Here is a 17,725-nt window from a genome sequence, read left to right as displayed (position 1 = left end):
TAAATATATAGTTTATCACCTAAAGATAACTGCTATTAGGATTTTTGTAATAATTTTATATATATATATATTTCTATATCATTTGGGCTTTTACTGATTTAAAAAAATTTTTGCTGATATGTTACATGGCAAATGGTATTTTTAAAAAATTTGCTAATGAAAGTAAAAATTGTCCATTATTTTAAACTAGTTCTGCCTCCTCTTTTATAAGCTGTCTTTGTGTAAATTGTGAATGTTCTTCATACAAAATCATCTCTTCCTACTGCAGGCAGAGTTATTCTTCTCTGTGCGTCTATATTTTGTGTATGTAAAGATTATCATATGTTCACTATATACATCTGTCTTTCTTAAAAGAGATTTTTAGTGCCTGGCTAGCATGGGCCACTCCTGTTACTTTTCGTAGTACCTTAGATCTCAGTAAATATTTGGTCAGAGATGAAACAAAGAAATAATTAAGAAACAGTGATTCCAAGCCATAATAACTTATCTGTACCCTGCAGATTGGGAGGTAAATAAATTTTTGTTTTACTTTTTTTTTTTTTTCTGCCAGAGAAACTAAATGTAAACTTTAGGAATATGAACTCTATGCATTTTGACTCAATGGCTAAAGTAATCTTATGCTAATAAGAGTTACTTTATCAACAGCATATAAATAAAAGTAGAGTTTTATAAACATAATCAGAATAAAATTTTCTCTTCCACCCAGATGGTTGCTGTAGGCAAATCTAAAGCTGTAATAAGTCTTCAGGGAAATATAAGAAATGGAGAAATTCATTGTATAAATTCATTGTGTTTAACTGATGAGAGAAACATTTCATCATTGAAATTATATTTGACTGTAGTTCATGCTGTCAGTTGGATACGTACTGTGGTGTTCTTTCTAAATAAAGGATTTTTTACTCTCTAGAGTCACACAGTAAATCTAAATCTTAAAGGATTTTCTATACCTCTGTTTCAGGGAAAGGCAAATTTTCTCTGTAAAGGGCTATTTGCTGGCCATAAAGTCTCTGTTAACAACAACTCCACTTTGCCGTGGTACTAAACTAGTACTAAACTAGTACATCCATAGACAATATGTAAATTAGTGAACATGATTTTGTTCTAATAAAACTCTTTGACAGGCCATGGCTGGATTTGTCCTTGAGCCATAGATTACCAGCATCTATTCTATGTCTTTAACTAGAGGTACAGACCATTAATTCAACAGATAAATAGCTTTAAAAGGGTTCAAATGTTGTGACATGAATAATTCTTTCCTTTGTTATTTAAATGAAGATAGGAGATAAACACTTTTTTTTTTTTGCTTTTAAGCTCATCAGCATCAATGCTATGGAGATTTTCATAATGTATTTTTGTTTTGATTCTGATGTTTACCCATTTACAAATATTTTTTAGGAGAGAAAAAGGAGAAAAAACAGCAACAAGTAGTAGGAAATGCTGACTCTAAGCCTATTGATGTTTCCCGTCTGGATCTTCGAATTGGTTGTATCATCACTGCCAGAAAACACCCTGATGCAGATTCTTTGTATGTAGAAGAGGTAGATGTTGGAGAAACAGCCCCAAGAACAGTTGTCAGTGGCCTGGTGAATCATGTTCCTCTTGAACAGGTAATCTGTATAGCTAAAATTATTTCTACATATACATTCCACCTTTATTCCGTCTTTCTTAATGTTTTTTCATGTAATTTTGTATCAGACCACACAGCATGAGCCAGGATTGATTAATTCAGTTGATTGGTTTGAATGTAATGAATTCCACCAAAAGTGTATAAAACTACCAAAAACTTGCAAAAGATCTGTAAATTAAGATCAGATTCATGAACATAGAAAGAAGAAATGATGTGTTATTGTTTTCTCAGTTTTTAAAAATGTTTTTAGTGTGATATTTTATTATCATTATTCCATCATGGAATTTTATTCCTTGATTTTTAAAATCACTATTATATAAATTCAGAAAGAACCAATCTAAAATATTTTCATACCTGAAGAGGAAACAGGAGAGGGGATCATGAAGACTGAACTTGCAATTTTTAATGTTATTCCTTTATTCATTAAAAATTGGATGTTTTGTATTTATTTGGATATTTAAATATATCTTTATTTCCAGTGACAGTGGAACAAATCAAAGACAGTAATAGTTTTTAATTTGCTCTTTCCAGACATCTTCTATAGTAATTTGCATCATATAGCTATTTCCTCTGCCCCATAAGGCTTCAGAGATACTGCAAAGACCATAGACTTCAACATTAAAATAGTTCTGCCTCTCAGTTCTTTGCCAGCTCTGTTGCTTATTGGCTTTGTGAACTTGCATAAATCCCTACATTTATTCATTCCTGTTACTAGATACTAATATTTATTGAGCACCTACATTGTGCCAGGAACTATTCTAGGCAAGTGAAGTAAAATAGGGAGGGAGGGAGGGAAGAAGGAAGGAAGGCAAGCAGGCAGGCAGGCAGATGGATTGATTTGTTTAAAAAAACAAAAAGCCCTGCCTGTGAGAAGCTCATATCCCTATGGGAGAGTCAGCAAATCATAATATCTAGTGTGTTAAATAGTGATAAATATCAAGAGGAGAATAAAGTAGGGAAAGAACCTAGGAAGTATTGAGGCTAGGAAGATGTCATTTTGTATAAAGTGGCCATGGAAAACCAGAGAAAGTGGTATTTAAGTAAAGGTCTAAGAAAATGAAGAAAGCAAGTCATTCTGTCTGGTGGGAGAGCATTTTCAGGCAGCCCTGAATCAGGTGTATTCCTGGGATGTTCAAAGAACAGCAGGAAGCCAGTGTCACTGTGGCAGACTAAATAAGGGGAGATGTCATGGGCAATGAAATCAGAGATAAAGATTCCAGATGATATAGGGTCTTAGAGATCATTGTAAGAACTTTGGCTTTTACTCTGAGATCATTGTAAAAACTTTGGCTCTTACTTTGAGCTAAGGGGTAATATGGCCTGTCTCACATGTTAATATTATCATCTGGTTGCTTTGTGGAGAGGAGAAAGACGGAATTAAGATCAGTGAAGAAATTTATCTTATCTATGAAAAAAAGATAGACTTGGCACATGTGTGTACATTTTCTTTTTAACATTCATTTTGTATGGGACCAGAGCTCCTTCATAACTACTTATGAAGTTAGGTTCATAAGGAGCCGTGGAGAAAAGAACAACTGATCTTGAGCCAGCTCAAATTGGAAAAACTCCTCCTTATTGGGGCTTCAACTTTTTTGTTCTCATAAGTTACAGACTATTTCTTCTCTTCCAGAAGCTGTCATTCACAGCCATAAGCAAAGCTATTTATATACACATCTGTATCTAACCCATCAAGTCAGTACTAGTAAGCAGTCTATAAAGTAACACTTAGCTCTCCAAAACTGCATACCAAATTTTGTACATTTGTTTATTTTTCTAAGGTAAAGGTCCACAGCTATCATCTGATTCTTAACAGATTGCATCTAGCTAACCCTATTGTTTTTTTATACACATTTGCTATAACTTTTTTTATGTAAGTTTATTTATTTGTTATTTATTTTTGGCTGCATTGGCTCTTCATTCCTGCACATGGGCTTTCTCTAGCTGCGGCAAGCAGGGGCTAATCTTCATTTCGTTTTGCTGGCTTCTGATTGCAGTGGCTTCTCTTGTTGCGGAGCATGGGCTCTAGGTGCACGGGCTTCAGTAGTTGTGGCACACAGGCTCAACACTTGTGGCTCATGGGCTCTAGAGTCCAGGCTCAGTAGTTGTGGCTCACAGGCTTAGTTGCTCTGAGGCATGTGGGATCTTTCCTGGACCAGGGATCGAACCCGTGTCCCCTCCATTGGCAGACGTATTCCTAACCACTGTGCCAGCAGAGAAGTCCTATAACTTTTTTTTTGAAGTTCCCATATACATGGTATTTTAAACTTATTTGTTTAAAGAGAATAAAACTTCATGAAGACCTCCAAAAGGGGGGCTTTTTAAATTTGAGCCTTAGGCTCAATTTTTTTAATCATAGAATTTGGGAGTAAATTTGCACATAACATGTATTTATGAAACCATCGTTTATCTAGAATGTGTCTTTTTTTCCCCCATGCAATGATAGTCTTCTTGTATGTTATTTTATTTTAAACCTGTTGAAAGAATTTAAACAACTGTGTTCCTTATTTTTGCTTGTTGGGGAAAAGATTAAGAGACTTCAACTTTTGAAGTTTAAAGAAATTTTTATGTAATTCTATAACAAATTGTAGAAGTAGCCATAATTGTTGATTGTAGTGTACATAATACTTGACTTGTTCAATGATCAGTATTTTTTAATTTAGGAAATGAATCTTGCATAGTATTGGGAATGATCAAACACATAGGAGAAAAATGTGCATTTATTTTAGTGCTAATGCTAAGCTAAGTGCTTTATATAATGTTGTTATTTAATCCTTGTGACAAGTCTTTAATATCATTTCCCTCATGTTGTGAGAAAACAGGGAGATGAACTTTATACAACCTTAATGCTAGTACATGGCGGATGAAATTGAAAACCAAATCTGTTACACTCAGTCATTTCTTTATTTATTACTAGGTGAAATATTATTGCCTCTGCTGTTTGATCTATAATGCATTGTCAGTTTGTAGAATTTTTTTTTCATATTGTTATAAGGCTTCTTAACAACATAAAAGAATTTGGACACAGGTAAGGTTAAAGACAGCCACAAAAATAGAACATTTGACATTTAGCGTATTAGATGTACCTTAACATATTCTAGATAAGGTTATTCTAAATCACTAGACATCTTTAATCATCAATTTATGTTTCACACAGATGCAAAATCGGATGGCAATTTTACTTTGTAACCTGAAACCTGCAAAGATGAGGGGAGTAGTATCTCAGGCAATGGTGATGTGTGCTAGTTCACCAGAGAAAGTTGAAATCTTGGCACCTCCTAATGGGTCTGTTCCTGGAGACAGAATTACCTTTGATGCTTTTCCTGGTAAGTATTTATTAGTCATTATTTAAAATAGTTTGGAAATCATTGTTCTCAAAGCTGTGCTTGGAATATTTAAGTTTAAAATCAATCCTGTAGAAGACTTTTCATTAAATGACCGTTTTCAGTGATTTTGTTAAGATTGACTCAAGACGGCACATTGATGACAACTGTCTAACTATTCCTTCCCCATGAACACTCAAATGTCATAAAACACCAGAGAGATTTTATCCTAAGTGAAATACTAATTTTGATACCTACATAGCAGAAGAGTGTAATATGGATAGAGAACCAATTAATCTGCTACAAAATCATTTAAGCTGTAGATTATTTGAGAATACAACACAGAAAGACTAAGAGATGAGAAGGTCAGACAGGGAGGGGGGAAATGTATAATTCTCAGAGTGGGTCCAATAATATACTTGCATATGCTTTTACTGGACTTTAAGATTTAGAGGAAATCTCTAAGTTGAAATTCATATTTATTTTAATAATCTAAAAGGGAAGTTCATTTCATATTGCTTCTTTTCTCTAGTAAAATGCTTCTGAGACAGATGAAGCTTCATAATGTGTGAGAACATTTCTTCAAATAGGTCTTTAAAGCAGTAAAGAAAAGATGCTTGACAGATGTAGAATAAATATTTCTTTCATAAAAGTCTAAGAGCTCGGGGGCTTCCTAGGTGGCGCAGTGGTTGAGAATCCGCCTGCCAGTGCAGGGGACATGGGTTCGATCCCTGCTCCAGGAAGATCCCACATGCCGCAGAGCAACTAAGCCCGTGCGCCACAACTATTGAACCTGCGCTTTAGAGCCCGTGAGCCACAACTATTGAGCCCACGTGCTGCAACTACTGAAGCCCACACACCTAGAGCCTGAGCTCCGCAACAAGAGAAGTCATGGCAACGAGGAGCCCTCGCACTGCAATGAAGACTAGCCCCCACTCACCACAACTAAACAGAAAGCCCGCGCACAGCAAAAAAAAAGACCCAATACAGACAATAAAATAATAAATAAATTTTAAAAAAATAAAAATAAAAAATAAACTCTTCAGAGGTTTCCCACTGGGCTAAACATGAGGACTTTGCTCCTCACCACGGCCGACTAGGCCCTGTAGGACATGGCCCAGCTACACAAATCTCATCCCTGTTCTTCTCCACTTGGCTCACGCTGGTCCAGCCATACTGCCTTCCTGTAATGCTGTGATCCAGCTAGACACACAACAGAGGAAAAAAAAAAAAAGTCTAAGACCTCATAAGAGGAAAAACAGAAATTAAGATTATATTTATAGAGGGTGTTCATTTGACCGGAGTAAGGAAAAGCAGAAATAAATTAGGCTAACAAATAGAACTAGGTTTAAAAGTCAGAATTGATTTGGAGACGTATTTGTGAAAACAGCTGAGTTTTAATGGAATAGCAAGGCTGATATGATTATATAGGCCTGTTTTTTTAATCCTCTGTTAATTGTGTTGGATAAAATATTAGGATATGAAGAATTTTAACATTAGAATAATAAGATTTTAAAAAATGGATGAAAGCATGGGTAACTTCCGTGAAACTCAGCTCCTGCTTTCTAATCAAAAGTAGACTAATCTAAAAAACATGGGGGTTGTGTAATAAGTATCTGTGACTTTGAATCCATGTGTATGTCTTGAACCTTGGTAGATTGGAAATCATAATGGTCTGTGCTCTGAGAACCTTTTTTGGTAAATTAGGTTTTGGGAAAATCCTAGTTTCAGTTGTTTCTCAAAGCAGCATGATGGCTTTTAGTTCTAGGAGCACACAGGATCACCACTCTACTTACCAGGATACCAAAACACTTCCCCAAGCCTCCTGCTTTTGTGTAGCTGTCATGTGTATCCCTGACAAACTTGAAATTCTGTTTCACTAAATTGGAATGGAATGAAAATAAAAGTGAACTTTTTCTTTTAAGATTCAACACACATTGAGGAAAAAAAACAAAAATCCTGGTTTACCTTTTCAAATTAACATCTGCCTTCCATTTTATTTAAATATTTAAGAGGAGTACATTTTATTTTTTGATATAAATTGTAGAGTCAGATGTTTAAAACTGGAAGAAATCATCTACGCTAACCCATTGTTTTCCAAATTTGGAAACTGAGACCCAATAAAACTTACTTACTTGCTTAAGGTTATACAGAGTTTGTAGAAGGATCAAATAATAGATGTGTGCCTGAATCTAATACTATCAGCATTTTTGTTTGTTGATTGTTGCTTGCTATGAATTCATGTGGACTATTTTATTAGAGAAGGCTTATAGTTCTTTTATTTCTATGACAGCTTTCATTCCCTTATCTTATAGAATTCACAGGTAAATATTTCAGCACTTGAATCGGTTGTTATTATCTGAATGTTATTGTTAAGTATATTGAAAGTTTTTATTTTGGTTTTTTTTTAGTTAGTGACTTAGCATTAGAGACACTAATAGCCCAGTGTGGATTTCCTGCCTTTACTATAGTTTTGAATCTTTTAATATGTTTGGCTATTTGTGTGTTTATATTTACATCATTCCAAAGTCTGAAATTTCTTTCATATTCATATTCTCCTTGTGCCTTAGCACGTGAATATGTAGATAACATACAAAAGAATTTGTAAAGTGAAAGGGAAAAACCTGACATTAAAGTGACCCACGAGATTATTTGAATTATTCACTTGTAACTTATAAAATGTTTAACCAAGCTGCACAGCATTGAATAATTGATAAACTTGGGGACATGAGGTCTGTTAATACTCATCCTACTTGTGCTTTCACATCAGTTACTGCTTCTGTAGCAGTAAATCTGAAAGGAAATAACAGTTAATACTCTGTATGCAACAGACCATTAGTCTTATTGTTTTTTTTTTTTTTTCTTTTTCTTTTCCCAGAGAGAGCCATGATTTATCAGTACTGTATTTTTCAGCATATGTTTTACATTTTAAAGCTTAAGGTGTCTGCTGGTACATTTTGATGTTCACTTGATGTGCTCAGTGTCTAGAGGTTTACATTTCGTGTTATATATATTAAGTGTGGTATAGGAATTGCAATTGGGGCTCAAACCTTTGAATTGCTATTTGGCTTTAAATAGAGTTTAGAATTTTATGCGCCAAGTAATATTTTTGTAACCATGGCTAAAAGCCCTCCCCACTACTTTTTAAATATGTGAAGCCATAAATTTTAGTATTTAAATATGGTAACTGATCCCTAAAGCATCAAGCAAAAATAACTTGAAAACAATATTACAGCAAGGAGACTAAGGCATTTTTTTTGTTTTGTTTTGTTTTGTTTTTGAGAATGCACTGCTTTTGGTCTAATAATAAATGAGAATTTGCATTCAGACTTCTAACTTCTAAGATCATGTTTATTTTTGTTGATTTTGGGTCTTATTAAATATGAGTTGATGGTTAATCTCAAATCATGTATGATATGCACGAGTCTTTAGCTCTTGGGCCCACTTATTCTTTAAAGATAAATTGTTTTTTTTTTTTTTTTTTTGGTATTAAGTGATACGAGTTTTTTACATATTTTGGATATCAACCCCTTGTCAGCAACTTTTGCAAACATCTCTCATTCAGTTGGTTGCCTTTTTGTTTTGTTGGTGGTTTACTCTGCTGTGCAAAAACTTTTTAGTTTGATGTAGTCCCATTTGTTTGTTTTTGCTTTTGTTGCCCTTGCCTGAGGAAATACATTCAAAAAAACTATCGCTAAGACTAATGTCAAGAGAGTTTACTGCCTGTGTTTTCTTCTAGGAGTTTTATGGTTTCAGGACTTACATTTAAGTCTTTAATCCATTTTGAGTTTATTTTTGTGTATAGTGTAAGAAAGTGGTCAAGTTTGATTCTTTTGGATGTAACTGTCCAGTTTTCCCAACACAATTTATGGAAGAGATTCTCTCTTCCCCATTGTATATTCTTGCCTCCTTTGTCATGGATTAATTGATGATATGAGTGTCAGTTTATTTCTGGGCTCTCACTTCTGTTCTTTTCATCTATGTATCTGTTTGTGTAGCAGTACCATACTGTTTTGATTACTACAGCTTTATAGTATAGTTTCAAGTGTGACCCCTCCTTATTCTTCTTTCTCAACATAGCTTTGGCTATTCGAGGTCTTTTGTGTTTCCATACACATTTTAGGATTATTTGTTCTGGTTCTATGAAAAATGCTATGGATATTTTGATAGAGATTGTGTTGAATCTGTAGATTGCTTTGGGAGTATGGACATTTTAGCAGTAAATTGATTCTTCCAATCCATGAGTACAGTATAACTTTCCATTTATTTGTGTCATCTTCAAATTCTTTTCTCTGTGATATAAAGTTTTCAGACTCAGGTGTTTCAGCTCCCTGGTTAAATTTAGTCCTAGATATTTTATTCTTTTTGATGCAGTTGTAAATGGGGCAAGGATGTGGAGAAAAGGGAACCTTCCTGCGCTGTTGGTGGGAATGTAGATTGTTGCAGCCACTATGGAAAACAGTATGGAGGGTCCTCAAAAAACTAAAGGTAGAATTTTCATTTGGTACAGAAATTTCACTCCTGGATATTTATCTAAAGAAAACAAAAACATTAACTTGGAAAACACACTTGTGTTCATTACAGCAGTATTTACAATAGCCAAGATATGGAAGCAGCCCAGGTGTCAATCGATAGATGAATGGATAAAGAAGATGTGGTGTCTCTGTGTGTGTGTGTACACACACACATACACACAATGGAATATTATGCAACGATTAAAAATAATGAAATCTTTGTGGACCTTGAGGGTATTATGCTTAGTGAAATAAGTCAGAGAAAGACAAATACCATATGACTTCACTTATATGTGGAATCTGAAAACTAAGGCAAACAAAACAAAACAGATTCATAGATAAAGAGAAGAAACTGATAGCTGCTAGAGGGGAAGAGGGTGGGGGGATGGACGAAATAAGTGAAGGAGATTAAGAGGTACAAACTTACACCTATAAAACAAGTAAGTCATGGGGACGTAATATATATATAGGGAATACAGTCAATAATATTTTAACAACTTTGTGTGGTGATGGATGGTAATTGATCTTATTGTGGTGGTCATTTCATAATGTATAAAAATATCTAATCACTGTGTTGTGTACCTAAAATTAATATAATATTTATTAAAATAAAAAAACAAACCTGTCTGTATTTGATTCTCTTCCTTAAAACCTATTTCAATCAGGTTTCTTTCTCCACTGTTCTACCAGAACTGCTCTAGTCAAGATCGCCAATTTATTCCCTGTAGCTAAATCCATGGCTAGTTCTCAGTCCTTTTCTTAATTAACTTTAACTTGGCTTCTGGCACCACACTTGCATGGTGGTCCTCATGCTTCACTGGCTGCTCTGCTCATCTCCTTTTCTAAATCTTCCTCACCTCCCTGACCTCTTAATTGGAGTGCCTCAGACCTTGATCCTTGACCTTTTCTCTTTTTCCATGCTTGGCTTCTTCTCTTTTTCTCCCCATGTTCATTCCTTTGGCTGTTTTATGCAGTCACTTTCCAGCTGCCTGCTAGACTTCTTTACTAACGTGTCCCGGGGAGAAGAATGCATATCCAAATTTCTCCCTAGACTTCCCCTTTTCCATACATCTTCTTCAGAAAATCCTAATGGCTGTACCTTCTGAACATATCTGGAGTCATTCTCATCATCTCCACCACCACCACCACTTTGGTCTCACATCGATGTCGCTTATCTGGATAATTGCAAAAGCTTTCTAAGTGATCTTTCTGCTTTTGCCCTTACCCTTCTTCCCTCTGTTTTAAATTATAACCTACAGAGTGATGTAGGTTAGATCTGTTACTCCTCTGCAAAAAAACTATTAAAAAGCTTTCCGTTTGGCCCAGAGTACAAACACAGGTCCTTACGATGGCCTCTCATTCTCTCATTAACCTCATGTACTTCAGCTCCTCCTCAGTCACCCTAGTTAGCCCACTGGCTCTTTCCTCAGGTAGCTGCATGGCTTGGTCCCTCATCTTATTCAAATCTTTCAGATGTCTCCTTCTTTGTTTTATTTTTCTCCATAACACTTATCATCATCAAATATACTGTGCATTGTTATCTGCCTACATGGAAATGTAAGCATCATGAAATCAAGATTTTTTATTTATTTATTTTTTTGGTTATTCACTGCTATATTCGTACCATCCAGAAAAAAATGTCAGGCATAGAGTAGGAAGTCAATAAGTAGGTTAATGAATAAATAGAAACATACTAGTAAAATATGTAAAAAAAAAAACCCCAAAACCCTCCAGTATTTGGAGAACAGACCTGAGTATCTGTCTTCATTATTGCCAGGATCATTTCTATCAAATCAACAAACCACTTTTCTCTGTTGATTAACTCTGTAAAATTAATTGACCCCTATTTGCAAAGTTATACTTTAGTTTTTGCATCACAAAAGGTGATAGTTACAATTGTATTATAGTTCAAAAACTCAACTGATGAAATATAAAATAATTAAGTTGATGCCAAGCTTTTCATGGCCTTGACAAATATCAAGGAAGCTGATGACTCTGGAATTTATGTTTATTGCTTTTTATAGGTTTTAAATGCTGAGATGGTAGTCACAGCTTTTTACATCTGTACTGACTCTTCTCTGAACTAGTTCCTATTCCCTGTGTTTTGTTTAGATTTAGTCTTAAAATAATCTCTGAATGATTAGTTATCTTACAATACATGTAACCATTTCCAAATAGTGATTATTGGCACGTGTTTAGCAATTACAGAGGCTCTACAGTCTTCACCTTTTAAGAACTTTTATTGATATCATAACTAACTTTGTTTGGATAGCCATGGCAAAAAAAGAAAGAAAGAAAAAGAGGGAGAGGGAGGGATGGAGGGATGGAGGGACGGAGGAAGGCAGGGAGGGGGGCGGATGGAGGGAAAATTAAGAAAAAGATTTAGAAGAAGCATATAACACAGAGGAATGATGAAAAACTTCTCTGGAAAGTAGGAGTTCATTTTTTAAAATTGTTTAAAATATCAGGTATACTTTTTTATGGGAGGTGATTTATTCATTTTAAGCTTGCTTTATACCCTACCAAATAGTGTATTATTGAGAAACATTTTGAATAAACCAGGTTAACACTCCATCTAGGACTTCTCAACTTTGATTTATATTCAGTGATTATAATTTGGCAAGTTTTAATTACAGCCTCAGAATTTTAGTCGTCTGAATCAGTATTTCATTCACTGTTTTGTTAAAGCCTTGCAGCCGCATTCGGAATGTTCAGGTATTGAGTCTAATATGTTAAAAACAGCAATCAAGAGTTGTAGGTTCTTCTCATAGTTTCTAGTTTATTTTTAGTTCAAATCCTTGTTCCTTGAAAATTATTATAGTCTTATATAAGAAGTTTAAGGCTTTCAGATCTTGCTCTACAAGTGCTGGGTGACCTGGGACCCTTTCTGAGCCTCAGCTTTTTCATGTATAAGAAAAACTTTTTAATGGTGTCTGTTTCTTGTGAGTTTTGTGAGGTTTAACTTTTGAAACACTTAGCTACCTGCCTGATTGTTTTAAGTTCTTAGCTGTAACTTTTGTGCCTCTATTTCCTCATCTGTAAAGTGGGGGTAATTAACAGTATTTATTTAGTACACTGAGAGGATTAAATGAGTAAATATATGTAAAGCTCACAGTGCAGTAACTGGCACATAGTAAGCACTATGTAAGTGTAGTGTCATGTATTATTATGATGATTATTTTCTATACATGTCTGTCTTCCTAGATCTGAGAAGCTTAAGTTTGTGCTGCACCACAGCTTGTACTCGGGGCTTATATCCGCATTCAGCAAAAATTTACCCGCACAGTCTATGGTCTTGATAAGAAGCTTTTACACAGAACTGAGACAGTCTGCTTCTTGAATTCATTATCCATTTGGCAACATCTTTTTTTGGGTTCAGGGTGGGGGGATTCAGATTTGAGCAGTGTGTCTGCCTCAGCTTTTACAGAATTCTGGAATGCCCACTTCCCCACATGATCTGTGTGCAAAACAAAGTAGGATTATGCTCTTAGACTACACAATGGTTTAGTGAAAAAAATAAAAATTTTATAGATACTTTATATATTGGAATATTTTCTATTCTGTTAATTAATTTCTCAGTTATCCAGTCAAATAAACAAAAGAAGTAAGAAAAATCCTTATCTTTTATACTAGACAGTCTTTTCAGTTTTAGTTTCATTGCCTAGTCTTCAATGAACTATTCTTTTGTCTCTGAAAACCTACATATCAGAGGACAATTTTGTATATTTTTGCCAGTTTCAGGGTAGATTCTGAAGAGCTAATAAAAAGATCTAGAAAGTTATATTTCTGTTATTACTTAGTTATACTTCAGCAGTATTTTTGTTATTTCCTCCAGGGAAACCATTTTCCATTTGAAGCTAACATTTAAAAGATTTGTTACTTTTCTTCATTGTTTCTTGAACTGATTCTTCATTTCACAAGTTACTGAACATCCTCAGCTACTAAAATCATGTTACATTCAGCTTTATTCTCTACTTCCTCATCATTCATCAAATAGAGGAATTGCTTGGTATATTGGTAGCCTTTAAGCCTAGACCAGATATGTTCTTCACTGTGTTTGTCTTTTATTGATTGTAAACTTCATAGTGCGAGTTACCATAAAGAAAGGTGATAGGATATATTCCACATTAAAAATGTTGTTTGTTTCTTTTCTAAGGATAGTTTATTAGCAGGCAGGGTGCTGTACTAACAGAGTAAGGGCTTTGGTGTCAAATCTCAATCTACTTGTTGATTGTGTGACATTGAGCAGCTTATCTTCTCTGAGTCCCAGTTTCTTTATATTTAAAATTAGAGTCAGTGTTGTTCTGAGAATTGCATGCAACAGTATATATTTCTGGTGCTTAGAAAATGCTAGTCTTTGTCTCCTTACTCTTCCTTTCTCTTGCCATCTTACCAGGTGAAAGTGGCAGCAGATGAAACCCAGAGTAGTTACCATATTTAGCTAGATAACCCCAACATTTAAGCTATTCTCCAATATTGTAAGAAATCTCTAAGTACGATAGCAGGGACCTGGCCATTTATTTTTTATTGTTGAAACAAATAGTAAAGCATAAGCTGCTTCTGCCATGTGTAAAAATATAACACATCAAATTATTCTCCAGTCTGTTCAAAATCTTTCTTTATATGTAGTGATAAAATGAGTATCTTGTATTTTCATTCTAATCATTTGAGGAATAAACTCATTGAGCTGTATTACCTGTAAAACTGTTTATTATAAGAGTAAAAAATAAAATCTTTAACATTTGTGAGGAAATGACAAAATATTTTATTTTACCAGTCAAGAATATAAATTGCTGACGTTGTAAAAATAAAATAAGTGTTAAAAGTAAATGTTTAAATTCTGATAAGTCCTAAGATCAGAAATTGTATCCAAGACAATTCACTATAAATCTCTATGGACAGTTTACTAATATGTTAGCTGTGTATTTCTTTTCCTCCCCCTACAGGAGAGCCTGACAAGGAGCTGAATCCTAAGAAGAAGATTTGGGAGCAGATCCAGCCTGATCTTTACACTAATGATGAGTGTGTGGCTACATACAAAGGAGCTCCCTTCGAGGTGAAAGGGAAAGGAGTGTGTAGGGCTCAAACTATGGCCAACAGTGGAATAAAATAAAACAAAACACCTCAGGTATTGAAATCCATTAGAGAAAACAATAAAAAGAAATATATCTATCACTTGTACCTGAGATATAACTGGCTCATTTTTGTGTTCTTTCTCTTCTAAACTTGAGTAGTCTTTTACCTGGTATATATTGTTTTCTGTTTCATGATGATTTATTGTTTAGTGAGGTTGTTGGCTAGCACGTTGCTTTTTCTTTACACATTTAGATAACTTGAACTAGATTAACATTTAGTTTCTTATTTGTAGGCACATGTTGCATGCAATTTGAAGCCCTTGGATTTTTAGTATCTGTATTATAAATGCCCTCTCCTTTTAAAAAGAAAAATTAGAATTTTTGTCAGGCTTATTAACTAGTCATATTGTAATGGTATTGAAAATGACCAACTGTTGATTCTAGAGAGCCAAACAACATGAAAGCTAGGAGACATGGCATTTGAACATTATTGCTATTGGTTGCCAAAGTAACCCAGACTTGTACATTTAAGGTGACTTTTTTAAAAGACTGAAACTTCCAACTGTGTAGTGAAGTTATCCTTTCCATTTAACAAAATAATTAGTAATAAATCTTGACTGACTCTAAACACATTGCAAAGTGTTGCCAATGTAGTTTCCAATAAATTGACCGTAGACACAGCAGTCCACTTTTTATTCTAGGTGATTTCAAAAATTCTTTGGATACCTAATCGAAGATTATTTATAGCTTTTATCTTTAGAAGAGCATTTAAGATTGATATATTTTAGTTTTTCATATACCATCATACTGTCAATATATTAAAAGAAATTGTAGCCAAAAATTTAACATGCATATGTATTAAGGTGTCAAATGCGTATTTCCACTCATCTTACAGATATTGTAGGAACAGTGAAAATTAACTTAGGCACTATGAGCTTCAGGTTCACCAGCCTTGAGGTGATGACTGAGATACCAAAAAAGAAATGCATCTATGGAGGTAGGAATATCTGTTTTAAAAGAAAAATCACACACACAGTATTTTTGCACTATTGCTGTTTATAGCCTATAATAAAAAGGAAAGGCAAAACAAAAAATTTTAAAACAACCTTACATGCTGAGTTATAAAAGGTATCATTTATTTAAGTCCATGGAGTTCGGGTGGGCCAAGACATGGTACCATCATAGAAATTTTATCTTCTTTGTGAAAAACTGAATGTTAACAGAGCATCATGAACATCTGTTGATAACTAAACACAAATGACTTTCTAAAGTTATTTTGTATTCAAGATGTTATCCTTTTGGGAATAAAGACTTTTTGTGAGTCTGTATTTTCTGACTTTTCCCAATTATATTACATTTTTATAAATAATTCTAACATAACTTAAAGAATGTTTCAACTATTTAGTTGAACTATTTATTCCCAGTTTTTCAAGTGAAACAAAAGCATTAACCAAGTTATCCACTTAGCCCCATTCATTCCTTTTTTTTACAGAAAACTTAATTCTGTTTTATTTATATTGCTGGGATGAGAGAGCTCTTACAGAGTCAACAAAAAATAATGGCATTGTTAGTTAGAGAACCAGGTGTAACCATTCTGGCTCCTGACTGGTATTCAGCCCTTTAAGAATTTCAACAGTAGGAGATGGTGTTGGGTCACACACTAAACAGCTAGTGCCTCTTGACATCTATTTATGTATTGCAGAGTAAACCAGAAAAAAGAGCTGACCTTCCCCCAAGATAATTTCTCATGCACTGTTGACCCACTATCTTACACTGAATATTGACAGTACTAACTTTTCTTATATATAGGAATTCCATGTGTATTATTATTATGAGATGAGTCATTTTTAGGATATATTAATTTCAACATAAAATTGGAAATTTTTTCTGCCTTGCTTCTATGAAGAACATTAAGTACTCTATGGGTACAAGAATATTAAGTGCCCACCAAACATAATTTATTGTTGCTTTTAAAAAAATATGTAAATTCTCATTTACACTATTTACAAAGTATTCAGAGTAACTCACTGAAGTTTAATAAGCACATCAGCAAGGTGGAGGGCCTCAGAGCATGTTAGTTTAATGAGGTCCCAAAATCTGGGTCTTAGCTTGCAAGTCCAAAAACCTGCACTTTTAATGACTCCTAGAGATGCTAGGAAGTATGTAAAGCTTAGTAGTATTGGTTTTGAAGCCAGATTACATAGTTTTGATTCCATCTATACAATTTAAATGCCTGTGTGATCTTGGGTACCTGTTTAGCCTCTATATATCTTATTTCCTCATCTGTAAGGTGAGTATAATAATAGTACTTACCTCACCCAGTTGTGAGGATGTATATTGTTACACTTAATAAATGTATGTTATGTTAATATCAGTTCATGATAAAAATGTTCCTTTCCAGAAACTAGTGTTTCTATCTCTTCTGTCCCCTTTTGTGGTATCACATTTCCTGAGAAGTTGAATTCTTCTTCAGAAGGTTACTTGGTGTATATGAAATGAAGAGTTTCTTAAGGAATATTTCATACAAGCCCTGTCTTTCAACAGACCTGATTGTTCCTCTATACCAGATGTCGTATCTCTCCCCTCACTAGAGATGTTCTTTACTGAAACTTTTTCTTCCCTGCATGCCCACTGAAATCCATGTTTTAGATATTTAGATGCTGGTGATCCCTGTTCATTGATGCCCTTTTACTGGTTTCATATTATTGATAAAGTCAAATCGTTTTTGCAATTTTCTTAGACTAGAAAGACATTTCTTCCAACTATTATGTGTTAGCATAGCATAAATGAAAGCAATCGTATTTTCACGTTCTTGGTGGGTAGAGGAGCACTTCACTATTGCTTATGACAGGGGCATTAAAGGGCATGAGTATACTTTTACTCAGTTTTCTGGGGAAATTATATGTTGTAACTTTAAAAATATAAAAATATCAAAGTGTACAGTGTTAGCTGTGTATTTTGGCTACGTAAATTGTGACACAAGTTCTGGTTCTCAGTGCTGTGCAATAGTGTGTAAACTAAAAAATTTTATCACCCAGATACAAAATAAAAACTAGTGAAGCAAATTAATGTAACTCACCTAACAATAATATTGCAAATTGCTGTCTTGTGGAGAAAGCTTTGCCTTCCAAAATTTTAGGTAAGGAAGAACTATTTCCTTTTCTAATGAAAGTGAGGGGGATATATTAA

The 17,725-nt window shown here is 34.3% G+C and overlaps 1 protein-coding gene across 3 annotated transcripts in view; it reads left to right on the top strand.

Annotated features, from left to right (window-relative positions):
• The window catches only part of AIMP1 (aminoacyl tRNA synthetase complex interacting multifunctional protein 1), a 36,161-nt gene extending 21,510 nt beyond the window's left edge, over nt 1–14,651 (top strand). For all 3 annotated transcript variants that reach the window (XM_057704690.1, XM_057704691.1, XM_057704692.1), the window contains exons 5-7: nt 1,396–1,607; nt 4,782–4,950; nt 14,408–14,651. In XM_057704690.1, coding sequence (XP_057560673.1) covers nt 1,396–1,607; nt 4,782–4,950; nt 14,408–14,574 — 548 coding nt within the window. In that variant the 3' untranslated portion in view covers nt 14,575–14,651. The remainder of the gene's footprint in view (nt 1–1,395; nt 1,608–4,781; nt 4,951–14,407) is intronic.
• Nucleotides 14,652–17,725: the final 3,074 nt, after the last annotated feature.

The sequence above is a fragment of the Hippopotamus amphibius genome, chromosome 13 (genome assembly GCF_030028045.1).
Source record: "Hippopotamus amphibius kiboko isolate mHipAmp2 chromosome 13, mHipAmp2.hap2, whole genome shotgun sequence".
NCBI classification, from domain to species: Eukaryota; Metazoa; Chordata; class Mammalia; order Artiodactyla; family Hippopotamidae; genus Hippopotamus; species Hippopotamus amphibius.
Note: the sequence above shows the minus strand (reverse complement) of the source record. Positions and strands in the feature narration are given on the sequence as shown.